Raw genomic sequence first — 15,762 nt, 5'->3', positions numbered from 1 at the left:
CTAGTGGCTGATTTCTGTAGTCAGGCTGGACTATTTTCTGACGCAACTGAAATGATGCAGAAGCCAGGAGGCATCTAGAAGGTGGGTTTTCTCTAGAGGATAAATGAGTCACTTTCTCCTTTTGTTCCATCTGCTGGTTGTTTTTGCTGCATCCCCCAGAAAGTGAAGCAGCAGAGAATGGCTGCATCAAATAAGCTTTCCGTAGACAGATGCTGTTAAAAAAAAATCAATTTTGTCTAAATTTACTAAAGTAAAAGCCGCCAATAAACAGTAATGTGCGGAAATGCTCCAGCACTGGAAGGAGATGGGGCGCAGTAAATGTGGTGGAATGGAAATAGCAGTGGCGTTAGCACGTTTGCAATTGATTGTGGGAAATCAAATCGCTGATCCAGTTGTAGTTTGCTCCATGTTATCAACCATTCTTCTAATGGGCAGACGTACGATGTACAGGGGACTTAATTCTCTAGAGAGCCATGCTCTATATTTAGCCCTCTGCAGTCTGGCTTCATAGGTTCACAGCAACCATTTGAAACTTGGATAAGACAGAATATAAATCCTTAAATAAAAGTGTCGCGTGTTTATATGAGCTTTCCAGATGGGGGCGGGGGGGATCATACTCAGGAATGGCTTCCTCAATAGAAAGCTCAAGAAAATCAGAGTCCAGTGGCACCTTTAAGACCAACAAAGATTTATTCAAGGCGTGAGCTTAAAGGTGAGCTTAAAGGTGCCACTGCGCTTTGATTTTGTTGTGCTCCTCCAGACTGACATGGCTACCCACTTGAATCTATCAACAGAAAGCGATTCACAAGAATGCCTCTACTCAGCTGTGTCCTCAGTGCAGATCTGGCCATCAGGCCGGGGATTCTTAGCCGTTCTCTTAGGCCAGCGAACACCATGTGGGCTTTCCTGGTGGCTGGTCTTGTTCTATGGAGCAGGTCTCACGAGGAAATTGGGGAAGGCCCCAACCCTTGCAGCGATTCCAGCGGCTTTTCCAGCAGAGCGTTGGCATCTCAGGAGTAGAGGTCAGTGAATATGATAGGATAGCCCAATCTCATCAGCTCTCAGAAGCTAAGCAAGGTCAGCTCTGGCTGGTGCTTGGAAGGGTGACCTCCAAGGAATACCAGGATCATGGCATGGGGGCAGGCAATGGCGAACCACCTCCGGACATCTCTTGCCTGGCTGCCGGACAATCTTAGGATCTCCTGCTACATAACACAAATGCCATGCCATAAACCAGGGGTGGGCAAACTGTGGCCGTCCAGATGTCCATGGACTACATCCACTGGCAGGGGCTCATGGGAATTGTAGTCCATGGGCATCTGGACGGCCACAGTTTGCCCACCCCTGCCATAAACTAATGGATTTGCCACCACTTCCTTTTTCCTTTTATATGTGTTGCCTTTCAGTGAGCTGAGATTTTGGCTGGTTGAAACAATGTGAAGCCATTTCAAGTTCCGTCAAATGGGTAAAGAAATCTGCGGGACTAAACAACTTTTGATGGTGTTTTGCATGATGCGTTGTCACCACGGTAGCAAAAGCATGGCAGTGAAGTGGGCGGATGTGGAACTGAAATGCACGGAGTCCTGCAGAACAATGAGGCTACCACAATGTAAACATCGCCTAGCACGGAAGAGGGGGAATAATGAGGTTACGATAAGGTTAAAGCTGCAATGAAAGGTGCTTAGCCAGGAGCAGGTCTATGAAGGAGGAGGAGGAGGAGGAGGAGGAGGGGAGGAGTTGGTTCTTATATGCCGCTTTTCTCTCCCAGGAGTCTCAAAGCGGCTTACATTCACCTTCCCTTTCTTCTCCCCACAACAGACACCCTGTGAGGGAGATGAGGCTGAGAGAGCCCTGTTATTCCTGCTCGGTCAGAACAGCTTTATCAGTGCTGTGGTGAGCCCAAGGTCACCCAGCTGGCTGCATGTGGGGGAGCGGGGAATCAAACCCGGCTCACCAGATTAGAAGCTGGCTCATCTAACCACTACACCAAGAAGATGGCATAGGACAAATTTGGTAATGGTGTATTGGGCTTTTTGCAAAAATATATCCAAATGGCCATGATTGCGGTGGATAAAAGAACACGAGGAATGTAACCTCACATTTTGATGCTGTATTCAAGAGTGCTAAAGAGCACTCATTCTGCTTTTTAAAGATTTTTGTTTAAGTGTTCCAGACCAATGCTAACTCTGTAAGAGTATGAATATAGGGAGCCTTTGTTGAAATACCCTCCCAACACCAATTAATGCTACGCAACTTGATAAAAACAAGTTCCTAGGTACAGTCCTGTTTTCATATTTCTTCTTCATGACTCTAAAATGTTAAACAAAAATTAAAATATCTCCATGTAAGCGTCTCAAAACATCAGAAAGTAACCTTAACGCAAAACAAGATCAAATTAGTTGCACAAATAGTCTCCAATTATACAGAAGAAAAATTTTATATACCTATTATTATTATTTTATTATTATTATTATTTTTCGATTTATTCCCCGCCACTCCCTGGCCGGCTCATGGCCGGTTAGAGCATCTTATAAAATCATAGAATCATAGAATCATAGAGTTGGAAGGGGCCATACAGGCCATGTAGTCCAACCCCCTGCTGAACGCAGGATCAGCCCTAAGCATCCTAAAGCAATTAAAAATCCCTATTAAAACACCCATGAAAAACATAAAAACCCACATGACAGGAACTCACTCCCAAACCCCACTACTAGCGGGATGGAGAAGGAAGTCTGATGAGGTACTACTGAAACCCGGGGGGGGGGAGGGGGCGTCGGTCTACCTCGCCAGCCCCAGCCTCAACCATAGACCTGGCGGAAGAGCTCCATTTTACAGGCCCTGTGGAAGGCTGAAAGATCGCTATAGATACCCTATTGTGTAAACAATGATCTTGTATTTTCAAATCTACTGAAGCAGCTAACTCTGCATATAATTGCACTGGGAAGGATCAGAACAAAATCTGAGGAGGATTTGGGAAGATGTCACCATAGTTACACCTGTGGATTATACCGAGGTAGACCCAGGTCTACTAGTTAATTTGAAACCCACGGTTATGTTTATTGTATTATTGTTATATTATAATCCAATGTATACCCCCATGTTCTATGCAAACCGCTCTGAGCCTTATGGGAGGGCGGTATAGAAATATAATTAATCAATCAGTCAAAATTCTTTATCTAGTTCACCATCTAAAAGAATGTCCACTTTTGCTCATTACGTCACTTTCATTTGCTTGTGCTCTCTCTGCTTTAGAAGGAACGTGAGTGTTCCGATTCAGATCTGAGAGCCACACTACTCTGGCACTGTTCTTTCTTAAAAGGAAGTTTCCAGCGGCTTTTGGCCCATCTTGAACTCTGTTTTGCACCTATTCCTAGAACCCTTTAACGGAAGTCTACGACGGCTCCTACGGCCCACTTTAAGACTTCTACATGTTGAAATCTTAAGGTTTTTCTAAGTTCTGAAACATCTTTGCCTTACATCTGGCTCCTACCCCTTGTAGCCAGGAAAGCGTTCAGCGAGCCGTTCTTTCCTGCGAGGTGGACTCAAGTACGAAGCCGTGTTGGTCTGAAGCAGCAGAACACATTTCGAGTCTGGTGCACCTTTAAGGCCAGCTACATTTTATTCAGGGCATGAGCTCCCGTGTGCTTGCGCACTTCCTCGGATGCAATTGTGCACACGAAAGCACATATACCTTGAATGAAAATGTGTTGGTCTTAAAGGTGTCCCCCGGACTCTAAATCTGTTTTGCTGCGAGATGGTTCTAGTTAAAGATATGAGGCGGTGGTTGAGTTCAGATCTTTCTCCAACTGTATCAAGGATTCAATCTGCGAGCAAGACATTTCTTTGCCTCAGTGTTTTGTTTTATCAGTAAGGAATAACAAGTCTACGAAATTGGTGCCAAGCTGAAAAATATATTTTAAAAAGAACTAAGAAAAAGACTGCAGAAATTAGAAGGAGCAGAAATAGGCAGGCAAGCGGTCCAGGTGGGTTTGAAGAAGAAGAGTTGGTTCTTGTATGCCGCTATTCTGCTACCTCAAGGAGGCTCAAAGCGGCTTACAATCGCCTTCCCTTTCCTCTCCCCACAACAGACACCCTGTGAGGTCAGTGAGGCTGAGAGAGCCCTGATATCACTGCTCGGTCAGAGCAGTTTTATCAGTGCCATGGAGAGCCCAAGGTCACCCAGCTGGCTGCATGTGGCGGAGCACAGAATCAAACCCGGCTCGGCTCACCAGATTAGAAGTCCGCACTCCTAACCACTACACCAAACCGGCTCTGACTTTGTGCACACCTACAACAGCCCAAGTGACCCATTCAACACAATATGCCTTCAAGTAACGGCTAATTTACGGCCCCGCAATAGACTTTTGAGGCGATTTGTCATTGTTTGGCTCTGCCTCCTCATGCCCTTGGACTCCCCTGGTGGTCTCCTACCCAAATATTAGCCAGGGCTGACCCTGCTTAGCTTCTGACATGATCAAGGTAGTCTGGGCGATTCAGGTCAGGCCACAACATAACAGGGACAGGATGGGGGAGAAAGTAGTGAAAGATTGTGGGAAGTGGGTGGGAAGTGGGCCGGATGGATGGAAGATGACCCCGGGGTGGCCACTTCTGGGCATCTCCCCCTCGGGATTCCTTCCCCGTGTGAAGGGCAGGGACCCATCCGGTGGGCACGGCCAGCTACCCCCGAGGGGAAGGGGAGGCGGAGGGCGGACGCCCCCAGGGCCACCCGCCGCATGAGCGCCGCTGCCCCGCCTGGCGCCCTCGCCTTCGCTTCCCTCCGCTCCCCGCCGGGGGGCCGCCGGCCTCGTGGCCCAGCAGGGCGGCCGCCGGGGGAAGGGAGCGCCTCTGTGGGCGCGCCGGGGGCGGCCGCCTCTCGCTGTCAGCGCCCGGGGCGGGGGTCCCCCCTCCGGCAGCCCCGCCCGCCCGCCCTCCTGCCCTGCCCACCCGGAGCCCGCTCAGGAGGGGCCGCAGAGCGAGCGCGCCTCAGCGCCCTGCCCGGCCTGGGAGCAGCAGCCACCGCCTCCTCCTCCGCCTCCGCGCCGCTCCCTCCCCTGCATCTCCGGCGGCGGCGGCGGCGGCAGCAGCAGCAGCAGCAGAGAGCGACTTCCCTGCGCGGCTCTCCTGCCTGGCCGCCTCTCGCTCGCTCGCTCGCCGCCCTGCCGCAGCCGGCGCCGGCCTCCCGGACGGACGATGCTCTGGCTGTGCGGCGGCTGGCGAGCGGTGGCTCAGCTGCTGGGCTCCCCCGCGCTGCGCGTGGCCGCCTGGCTCCTGCTCCACCACCTGGGACCCCCCGGCGCTCGCGCGTCCGCGCTGCTGACAGGTAAGGCGCGGGCAAGGGCAGCCTCCGAGCAGCATCCCGGGCGGGCAGGAGGAGGAGGAGGATGCTGGTGCTGCTGGTGCTGGTGGGAGTGGTGGTGCTGGGGGTGGCCGCGTGCGTGCCCGACAGGGATGCCCAACAGGGAGCCCGCTGGGTTGCCCATCCCGGTGGAGGTGCCCGGGGCTGGCTGGCCTGGGGGCCCTGGGATGGCAGATCCCTGGTGGGGCCGACCCCCTAGAGACCTCGACACAGGGTGTGTCCTCCCCCCCCCCCCCCGATCCGGGCAGCAGCTGTTTAGAATATGCGGTGCTTTTGTGCTGCCAGAAGAGTTTGAAAGAAGTTTCGCGCTGGAGTTCTCTGGGGCCATTCCAATGGGTAGCCGTGTCGGTCTGAAGGAGCGCAACAAAATCTCAGTTCGGGGGCACCTTGAAGATCAACTCACATTTATTCAAGGGGCGAGCTTTCAGGTGCCAGCAGTTTTCCTTAGAGCCGTGAGATGTGCAGAGGCTCGATTCCCGGTTGGTCTGTCATTAAGAAGCACACTTTAGCAAAAAAAAAATAATAATAATAATAAATGCGTGGCGCACGACTGCCATGGCTTCTTTTCCCAAACAGGTGAAAGACCTGAGCTGCCTCCCCTCCCAACTCTCCTTGAAGGACATACTTTACTGACACCTGGTGCATAAAGGAAAGGGGGGGGGACCCCATTGAGCCCATTTCTACTCCCCGTGAGAAGTGTTGGGTTTCCAGCCATCATGCGATAATGTTCAGGCAGGGAGTTGGGGGTGACGGCAGAAGGTTGCAGGAACTGTATTTGCTAACGGGACTCATTTTTGCAAATTGATGCTGATGACAGTCTTGGGCTTTGATGGGTGGAAAGGCTGGCATTTTGTTCAGGTACTCACCATAGAAACACCCCCATTCATTTCCACCGAGAGAGAGATCGAAGGAGCCTAATTCCACAGGTAGCCAGTTAAAAAAAAACACAACCAAATTATACAACCGGTCTGCTCCCAAGGTTTTTGAGAAGATCAATAACATCCCAGAGATACAAAGATAACCTGGATAGGGATAAATTAATTTTAATTAATTTTAAACTATTTCATGTAAACCGCCCAGAGCCACAAGGAAGAGCAGCATATAAATGTAATAAATAAATAAAGCTGGATTGCCCAGATAACAAAAACTGTTGTTCCTCCTGATTTGTGCTTTGACTGTTCAGCAGGACGTCACAAAATAAACAATACTTGAAAATATTCCTCCCCAACACAACAAAACTCCCCAATTTCCAGCCTACTGAGGATGACTTACAATTTGGTCCTATTCATGTCAAGGGGGTGTCCTTGCGTATAAGTAGGATTAAGCTTCAGCAGTTTTGGGTTCGAATGCTGTACATAGAAAGGCTGTTTAAAACCTGGCTTTAAAGCCCTCCATTGCCAGGGAAGGGACCTGGTATGGTTTAAACTGAGAGACGGGGAGCTCCCGCTGTGAAAATTAAGAGTTCTGAACCAAATGCCTGATGTGTAAAAAGTATAAACTTAAAAAATACATATCCATCGTAGGTTCTGTTGCAAAATGTGAAAATGAAGGCGAAGTTCTGCAGATCCCCTTCATTACCGACAACCCTTGCATAATGTGCATTTGCCAGGTAAGTGTGAATTCACCTGATAAGATCAAGCAGGAATGTCTCTTGTGATCAAATGCTGCTTATCTTTCTTTTTTCTTTGGTGACGCCAGAGGTTATCTCACTCCTGGACTGGTTGCAAACATTTCCAGCCCCCTAATCGTGGGAATCATAGCCTTGACTTTAAACTCGCAGACACAAGTCTTTGAGATGACTTTGCCTGTGACATTGCAAGGCTATCAGAAAATGCGTTTATTTACAGGATGGCTTGGTGACTGAAGCGGTTGCGAGGGCACTGAGAAAGGGGCTTGCATGTGTGCATAATGCGCAGTGCTTGTGGCGGAGGAGAAAGCAGGGACGGTTTAGCTTGAATATTTGTTTCGGGGGCAGCTGGGGGAGGGGAAGGGCTTCGGGAATATAATGAGAGATGCAACAGGTCAATGCAGCAACTGTATCCAGGTGGTTTGGACATTGAAGGGTCTGCTTTCCAAAGGCAGTATGGTATGAGTTCAGGCATTGCATTCTTGGCTAGACAATGCCAGCACATATGATACTTCTATAAAAAAAAAAGCCCACAAAAAAACCAGACTCTGCAATCTGAGGATGACACTGGCTGCTATTTGTGCGAGGAATTCAGATTCTCTGGTAGCGAACAATGACCCTGGCTTGTATTCTAAGCAGAGGGAATCTCCTCCCCACTCCATTTTTTGCATGGACTCTCAGTTACACAGCAGAAGTACTTTGCAAGTAGATGTGAGAGCCACAGGGGAAAAAAATCACTGATGATTAGAAAGCAAATATTAAAAGGGCTTTTTTAAAACTTAAAAAATAAACTCCTGTGGGAACTAGAATAGGAATAGCTGTGTTTATAGGCTTCAGAAAGAGAAGTAGGGGCTGGATCTTTCAGAATGGTTTTTTTTGCTATAGAAAGATGATTTTTCCATTTGTCAGGTTGCAAATGGAGACAGGTGTTCTAGGGTCGTTATGGTGCCTCCCCCCCCCCCCCCCATGGTATGTTATTTAGGTGCCCAGATCTGCAGTGGATCTTTCAGTCATCACCTAGCAGTATTTAGCTAGGAAGTCATCAAAATCATTGCCTCATTGTTGCTGGTAGTAATTTTAGAAGGGGAACTGGAGGAGAAAAAAAAATGGGAAGGGAGAAAAAGAGGGAAGCAAAAGATACTGAATAAATGATCTCTGTTTTATCCTGAAGGTAAGTCTGCAGACTGCTTTGAACAGAGGCAAAATGTGTTATTGGGGGAGCTAGACTGTAGGAACTCCCTGGAGATTTGAGGGCAGGACCACCGGTAAATTTAATGCTTTTTAAGGGGCTGATCCTGTTCTACACAATACTTTCTTAAGTTCACTTTGCTGGGATTCTGCAGGTTGTGCAGTGATCAGCGACTGACTAGGTAACACAAAGAGCTTGTTTAGTCAATGAAGCTACTTGTGATGATAAAGCTTTGAGGTTTGCTCATGATTTCTAAAGTTCTTAAAACAGCTTCTTCATGCCCTTATCCTAGCCGTCTAGCTTTCTCAATTGCAACAGGTTTTAATGTTTTTCTTAAATTGCACTTCAGCCTCATTCACCTCACAGGGTACCTGTTGTGGAAAGAGGAAGGATAAGTGATTGTAAGCTGCTGTGAGACACATGAGGCCTGCTGGGTGACCTTGGACCAGTCATGATTCTCTTAGAGCTTCCTCATCCCCATTTACCTCACAGGGAGGTCTATTGTGAGGAGAGGAAGGGAAGGCAATTGTAAATCGCTTTGAGACAGCTGAGTCTGCTGGGTGACCTTGGGCCGGCCAGCCATGGTTTTTTTAGAGCTCTCTCAGACCACCTCACTCACAGAGTGTCTGTTGTGGGGAGAAGAAAGGAAAGGTGATTATAAGATGCTTTGAAACTCCTTTGAGTAGTGAAAAGCGGCATATAAAAAACAACTCTTCTTTTTGGGGGTCAGTCTAGCTGTCTGACACAGCCCAAGCCAAGATGATTCTACACTGGGCAGACCCCAGTCATCTTGACTTTACAAGAGGGGGAAAGGATCCATTCCTCACAGCCAAATGTGACTTTCCCAAGACTCTTGCCCACGTACAGCAGTTTCTGAGGTCTCCTTATGCTCCTCCTCTCGTCTTGTTTCCTCCTTCCAGAAGAATGTCTCTATAAGTTCGGGAGCATTATTTTCAGACTGGAAATTATGTTGTATATATATAAAATGTTGTATATCAACTGTTATTTGTAGCCATTTATGTGCATATTAAATATTGTTTACAAATTTAAAAACCACTCAAAGAGGAGAAAGTATACATGCAAAGAGTATACACACACAGTAAACTTAGGGCCCCTGAAAAAGATTGTAAGCCTTTCCCTGAAATTGCAGTCAAGAGCACCGAGGGTGTACTAAGCACTTGGAAAAGTGTGTTAACAGCAATACTTCCAGTACTCACAATCTCCATGTTATATGAACAGGAACAACATTTACTGTGCTCATGCATCTTTGGTGCACATGATCCAGCCACTAAATTGTGCTGTGTTTATACACACCAAGGCTGTATGCCCATAGTAAATATTTTATTCATTTGTTTGTTTGTTTATTTATTTTTCTATACCGCCCTCCCCGGAGGCTCAGGGTGGTTTACATGGAACATAAGAACAGGACATACAACAGTCTATAACATATGAATAACCGTACAGTAATATTAATAACTAATAGCTGTATCCGTATAACAATATAACAGTATAAACAATATAAATAATGAACAGGGCAACAGTGCAAACAGGTCCAGCGTATTCTGGTGGAATTATGAGTGGGAGGGGGGGGGGAGCAGGGGACCTTCAGGTTGCGCCTGTTCTCCCAGTGTGGCAGACATGTATGTTAGAAGGACTGTGGGTTATGTGTGCTCCTGTGATGCTCCTGGTATATGTGGCTCTACAGCAGGGGTAGTCATATGCATTCGCTGGCAGGGGCTCCTGGGAATTGTAGTCCATGGACATCTGGAGGGCCGCAGTTTGACTACCCCCGCTTTAAAGTCTGAAAAGGACTTTAGTTCATAATGAATTGCAACCAGATCCACTCAAGCATTTGAGATCCACTTTTTATACAAGTAGTCTAGATAAGTCTTGACTTCTGTTGTATATTTCTGTTAGTGACTTCTAAATTGCATCGAAAGGGCATCACCCAACATGTGCAGAATGGGCCCTGCTGTGAAAATGCTCCTTGTTTACCTTCTGTGTTTTATATAGTTTATAAGGTGGCTGCTTCCTCATCAGAACCATGCTGTCGATTGCATTCACATGTAATAACCACCCATGGTTACTTGTTACTGGTATGAGCCTTGGTAATCCTTCATTCACTCACCTTGCTCTGCACAAAACAATGTGGTGTTTGAATTTTCCAAGTTGCGTGCTCTTTGCTGAGCAGCAGAAAGTACAATGTCCAGACAATAACTTCTGTATGAGCTTCTTTGTACAAGTGGTCCTTTAATAGTGCCTTCTATCCAGGCACCTCCGACTGCTCTACAAACATTAATGAATGGAGGCTCACATGAACTCTGAGTCAAACAAGAACTCTTAGGTACAGAGAGGTGTGATTTTGCCTAATGCTGTACACGTAGGCAGGGGACCTCTTATGCTCTCTCAAACAATTTATTCTGGCATAGACTATTCAGTCACAACACGCCTGTTCAAAAGTAGGGCTCCTGGAGTACAAGATGGAAGTCTATGTTCCCTTTTCCTTAACCTCAGCATAATCTTGTGCCCTTTCAGATGCTGATGCCTTGTCAGATGCCTATTGGAGAATCTTTATCCACCTTTGTTCTCTCCTCATTACACAGGACATGACATAGGTCAGTTCATAGAGTCATTGGGCGGCCATGTTGGTCTGAAGCAGCAGAACAAAGTTTGAGTCCAATGACACCTTTAAGGCAACAAAGTTTTATGCAAGGTGTAATCCTCTGCGCACCCCCTTCCCCTGAGGCATCAGGCCTACTAGGGTGGGGGCCCGTTGACTTGGGGTATTGGGAGAGTTGTCTGGTTTTATTGTATGGTTTTACTGTGATTTTTACTGGGAGAGAGCAGCTGTTAACAAATAAAATTATTTTATTATTATTATTATTAATAATAATAATAATAAGTGTTTGTGTGCACAACATACTTCTTTAGATACAATGAAAGGGAACTTATGGGCTGAAGGGAAATCTCTTTCTGCTCAGGTGCATCCCTTCCAAAGGAATGCACATGGCCCCAGATTCCCCTCGGTTGGTTGGCTGGTAATGCCTGCCCTTCTGAAGCCTGAGGCCTGCTGCTGGCAACTGCAGTCCCTGTTGTTGTCCGCAAGGCCAAGTGGATCACCTAGTTTCCCTCAAAGTCTCACTGTCTACTTTCCTGTAAAGCTAACTATACTTGAAATTCTGGGCCACTTATGCCTTTGAGTTCATAGGACCTTCCTGGCGTATACTGTTTTTTAAAAATTTTATTTACCAGGCCAAGCTTGAAAAAAGACACTCCAGTTCCCTTGTCTCTCCAGCCATTTACTTGTTCACTGTTTACAGTTTCAGGCTGTAAATAGATGTTAGCAAAGTCATTCTGTAACTGACATACATACAATCTGGCCCATTGTTTAGGGAAGACAGTGCAAGACAGTTTGACTGTCAGGTGTCTGTTGGGCAACTCAGCTATCTTTCGGTGAAGGGAGAATACAAACAGTAGCAGAAACTTTCCAGCTCATCAGCTGTTGTTTTTTAGGCCATGACTGGCCTCCTGCAAGATCTTTACATATTTTAGGGATGCCAGCCTCCAGGTGGGACCTGAGGATCCCTCAGAATTACAGCTTATCTCCAGGTTACAGAGATCAATTCTCCTAAAGGAAATTGCTGCCTTGGAGGGTGGACCCTGTGGCATTGTACCCCACTGAGGTCCCGGTCCTTCCTAGGCTCCACCACCAAATCTCCGAGAGTTTCCTAATGTGGAGCTGGAAGACCTAGCAACCCTATGAATATCCATTCTCTTCTTGTAACACTCCTCCCCCATCTAACTCAGTCCAGTTTCACTTGATTCTTTTCACCCAATGCTTTAACTCCCAGCTCCCCCTTGGCCACTCGTTAGACTATATGCTTTCCCTTTATTCTAGTCTTTCTCCACCAGCGTTTCATGAAACCCCGAGGTTTCTTGATGGCCCTGGAAGAGTTTCCTGAATGGATGGGAGTTAATTCGTTTTTAATATATTTAAAAATTTGTTGACATGTATTGGGTGATATGACCATATACCCTCATGTTGACCTGCTCCTCCCTCCTAAAATAGACCTGGAAGGGGTGGAAAGGGGAGGGTCCCCTGGTGGGCATGTCCACAGCTCTGCTTCCCACTTCTGGGGTTTCTCAAAGCCTGAATAATGTTTCAGGGGGTTTCTCAACAGCAAAAAAGTTGGGAAAGGTTGCTTTATGCTCACCATAGCTGAAGTACCTCCATGACGGCCATAATTGACTTAGCTTTCCAACTGTAGTCAAGGTTGAGTCACATAATATTGACATCCAGGTGGCCATATTGCTTAGATACTATTCATATAGAAATAGTGGACTGGGAGTTGCTTCTCTATGGTGCAATGCTATGTACTATGGGACGTACATTTTAATCTTGTTCTATTTCTGGAATTGTGTGGGTAGCACCAATTACATGGGCCTTTCCCAAAGATCATTGTTGCTGTGCAGGCTGGGTTGTGATTGGTTGGGTAGGGCCCACATTTCTGACTCTGCTCACATACTGCCGCCACATGGGATTATGTATGGTGATGAAACAGCTCCCATGCCACTGTGGGTGGGTGTGCAGGGGAACTGACAGTGCCTCTCCAGGAAACAGGCCATCCTCCTGCAGATTCCCTTGCACGGAAATGCAAAATACAAACACAACACAAAGTAATTTACAAATGATTGCTCTGACCTACAATTTGTTCTGCCTAAAAATACCCTCAGAGAATGGAGATCTGAAGAAGTCATGTTCCTTGAATTGTGTTTCATATCCTGCACTTTCTAATTTGTATTATAGGGGATTGATGATATTCTTGAAGTTGTGCTATGTGTGGGATGTAATGAGAAACTATATAAGTACAGGCTCTTATTTATATTACAGTAGGAAAAGAGGATGAGATGAGAATGGGAAAATGTTCTGTTCATTTTTCGCTCTGTTCCACTCCACTTTTCCCCTTCAAGAGCCTTCTTTCCATCATGTCCTGGCTCCCCCCATCCAGTCTCTTATTCTTTTCTATCCTCCTCTTCACAGAGCCAGTGTGATGTAGTGACTGAGAACAGTGGCCTCTAATCTGGGGAACTGGGTTGATTCCCCATTATTCTACCTGCAGTCGGTTGGGTGACCTTGGGCTAGTCACAGTTAGATTAGGGCTGTTCCTATGGACCAATTCTCTTAGAGTCCTCTCAGCCTTACCTCCCACACAAGGTGTCTGTCATGGGGAGAGGAAAGGAAAAGTGTTTATAAACCATTTTGGAACTCCTTTGGGTAGTGAAAAGCGGGGTTTAAAAAAGCAACCCTTCTCTCTTCTTCCACTTCTTGTTGGCAGTCAGACAATATTTGGGTGTTGTTGTGATGCCTGTGCATGCATGGAAACTGATCTTAACATTTTTGGGTAGTCGGGAGGGTTTTACCCTCATTAAATAATCTCTAATTTTGCTACAAACATGGGGATTCCTCAGCTTTGTGGGAACCTATTTTGTGGATTTTTTAATCCTCACAGGGAGGGGCTTGCTCTACTATTAGGTATCTGAGGTGGGGGTTATAGAATTTGGATGAGGGCTTACAGGATAGTTCACACATATATGCATTCAGCAGTTGCTGAGTCTAGCGACTTGTTTAGGTTAATTGGACGTGACTCATAGAGATGACAGAGTCACATCCATGATTCACCCACACATTCAAATGAGCCAGTAGGTATAGTCCCGCATGTGTGATATGAATACTGTAAAATACAGCGGCAGCCTCACTTGGAGTCCTGTGTTCAGTTTTGGGCACCCCAGTTGAAGAGAGATGTAGACAAACTGGAGCGTGTCCAGAGGAGGGCAAGAAGGATGGTGAGGGGTTTGGAGACCAAGACGTATGAAGAAGTGTTGGGGGAGCTCGGTCTGTTTAGCCTGGAGAGGAGACAACTGAGAGGGGATCTGATAGCCATCTTCAAGTATTTAAAAGGCTGTCATATAGAGGATGAAGCAGAGTTGTTCTTTCTTGCCCAGGAGGGATGGACCAGAACCAATGGGATGAAATTAATTCAAAAGAAATTCCGTCTAAATATCAGGAAGAATGACAGTTAGAGTGGTTTCTCAGTGGAACAGGCTTCCTCGGGAGGTGGTGGGTTCTCCATCTTTGGAAATTTTTAAACAGAGGCTAAATAGCCATCTGACAGAAAGGCTGATTCTGTGAAGGCTCAAGGGGGTGGCAGGTTACAGTGGATGAGCGATTGGGTTGTGAGTGTCCTGCATAGTGCAGGGGGTTGGACTAAATGACCCATGATATCCCTTCCAACTCTATGATTCTAAGTCAGTTCACGTGCTTGGCTACTAGTCATCATTTAGGAGTAAAATATGAAGTCTTTGAATGATAAAGGTTTAAAGATTGATCACGGTTTAGAAAACTGACAAAGGGTTATTTGTGCAGTCCAGATTCAGCTGTGCTCAAGCATTTCTGGTGTTGTTCTAACTATCGCCTGTACATGAGACTGATGGGCCACATTATAAGAGGTTAATTTTTCTTAATGAAAATCAGCAACAGAACTGATGTTATGTAAGACTACGTACCTGGGCTAGATAGCGTGTGAGCTTGTTAATGTTTATATTTTTATTATTTTATTTATTTGATTTTTATGCCGCTCTCCCAACAAGCCGGCTCAGGGCTGTGCTCGTCATGTCATAGATACGCCAGTTAAAACAGTTTAAACCATGAGTTACAATTTGATTTCAAATGAGATGAATCAGTAGTTTCAAATACAGCAGTACTGGCTAGTCTCAGTTGGAGATCCTCAGATGGTGACACCAGGATGCCACCCTGGCCTCATCCATATGCCTGGTGGAAGAGCTCCATCTTGCAGGCCCTGTGGAAAGCTGACAACTCCAATAGGGCCTGTAGCTCTTCTGGGAACTCATTCTATCCCTGGGGCCTGGTACAACCAGTAGATTCATACCCACAAAGCAAAGAGCCCTGCAGGGGGCATAAACAGATAAGTTCAGACGAAGCTGGGATTTTTTACTCCCACTGTGCATTTTACCAACAATGAATTTCATTTGCCAGCTTGCTTCCCATTCATCCAGTTTATGGAAGTCCTCTTGGATCTCTTCATAGTCAGCTTGGGTTGTACCATCCTGAATAACTGAGATCAGTTCTCCTAGAGAAAATGGCTCCTTTGGATGGTGGACTCTATCGCAGAATACCGTGCTCAGATCCTTGCCATCTTCAGTCTCTTTCCTAAATTCTTATGAATTTCTCCACCCATAATTGGCAACCCTGCTTCCTCAGCATATCTTGGAGCTATTCCCTTTCAGCCTTTCTCCACCTTTTTACTGTTGAGAAAGGCTGAACATTCTTCAGGCTTCAAGAATTCCGGAAGTGATGTCAGCAAGCCACATCTTCTGGCCACACCCCCAGAAGTCACATGCCACCAGCAGTGCCATCACCTGGACACTCCCACCCGATGTGACATCACCAGGCTACTCCCAAAGCACAGGATATGACAACGCAGAAATAATTTCAGATGGTTTGTGAATAGAACTATACCTTCACTCTCAGCTTGCTACCAGTATGCTCATCTTCACTAAAGGGAAGAAACA

At 46.6% G+C, this 15,762-nt stretch overlaps 1 protein-coding gene across 1 annotated transcript in view; it reads left to right on the top strand.

Annotated features, from left to right (window-relative positions):
• The first annotated feature begins 4,902 nt into the window (after positions 1 to 4,902).
• BMPER (BMP binding endothelial regulator) overlaps positions 4,903 to 15,762 on the top strand; it is a 216,185-nt gene continuing 205,325 nt past the window's right edge. Inside the window, exons 1-2 of the mRNA XM_077302588.1 lie at positions 4,903 to 5,320; positions 6,880 to 6,965. Of these exons, the coding sequence (XP_077158703.1) occupies positions 5,191 to 5,320; positions 6,880 to 6,965 (216 nt within the window). The 5' untranslated portion in view covers positions 4,903 to 5,190. The remainder of the gene's footprint in view (positions 5,321 to 6,879; positions 6,966 to 15,762) is intronic.

This window comes from Paroedura picta, chromosome 11, assembly GCF_049243985.1.
Source record: "Paroedura picta isolate Pp20150507F chromosome 11, Ppicta_v3.0, whole genome shotgun sequence".
Taxonomy (NCBI): Eukaryota; Metazoa; Chordata; class Lepidosauria; order Squamata; family Gekkonidae; genus Paroedura; species Paroedura picta.
The sequence above is the reverse complement of the archived record's forward strand: the minus strand, read 5'-3'. Positions and strand labels throughout refer to the sequence as shown.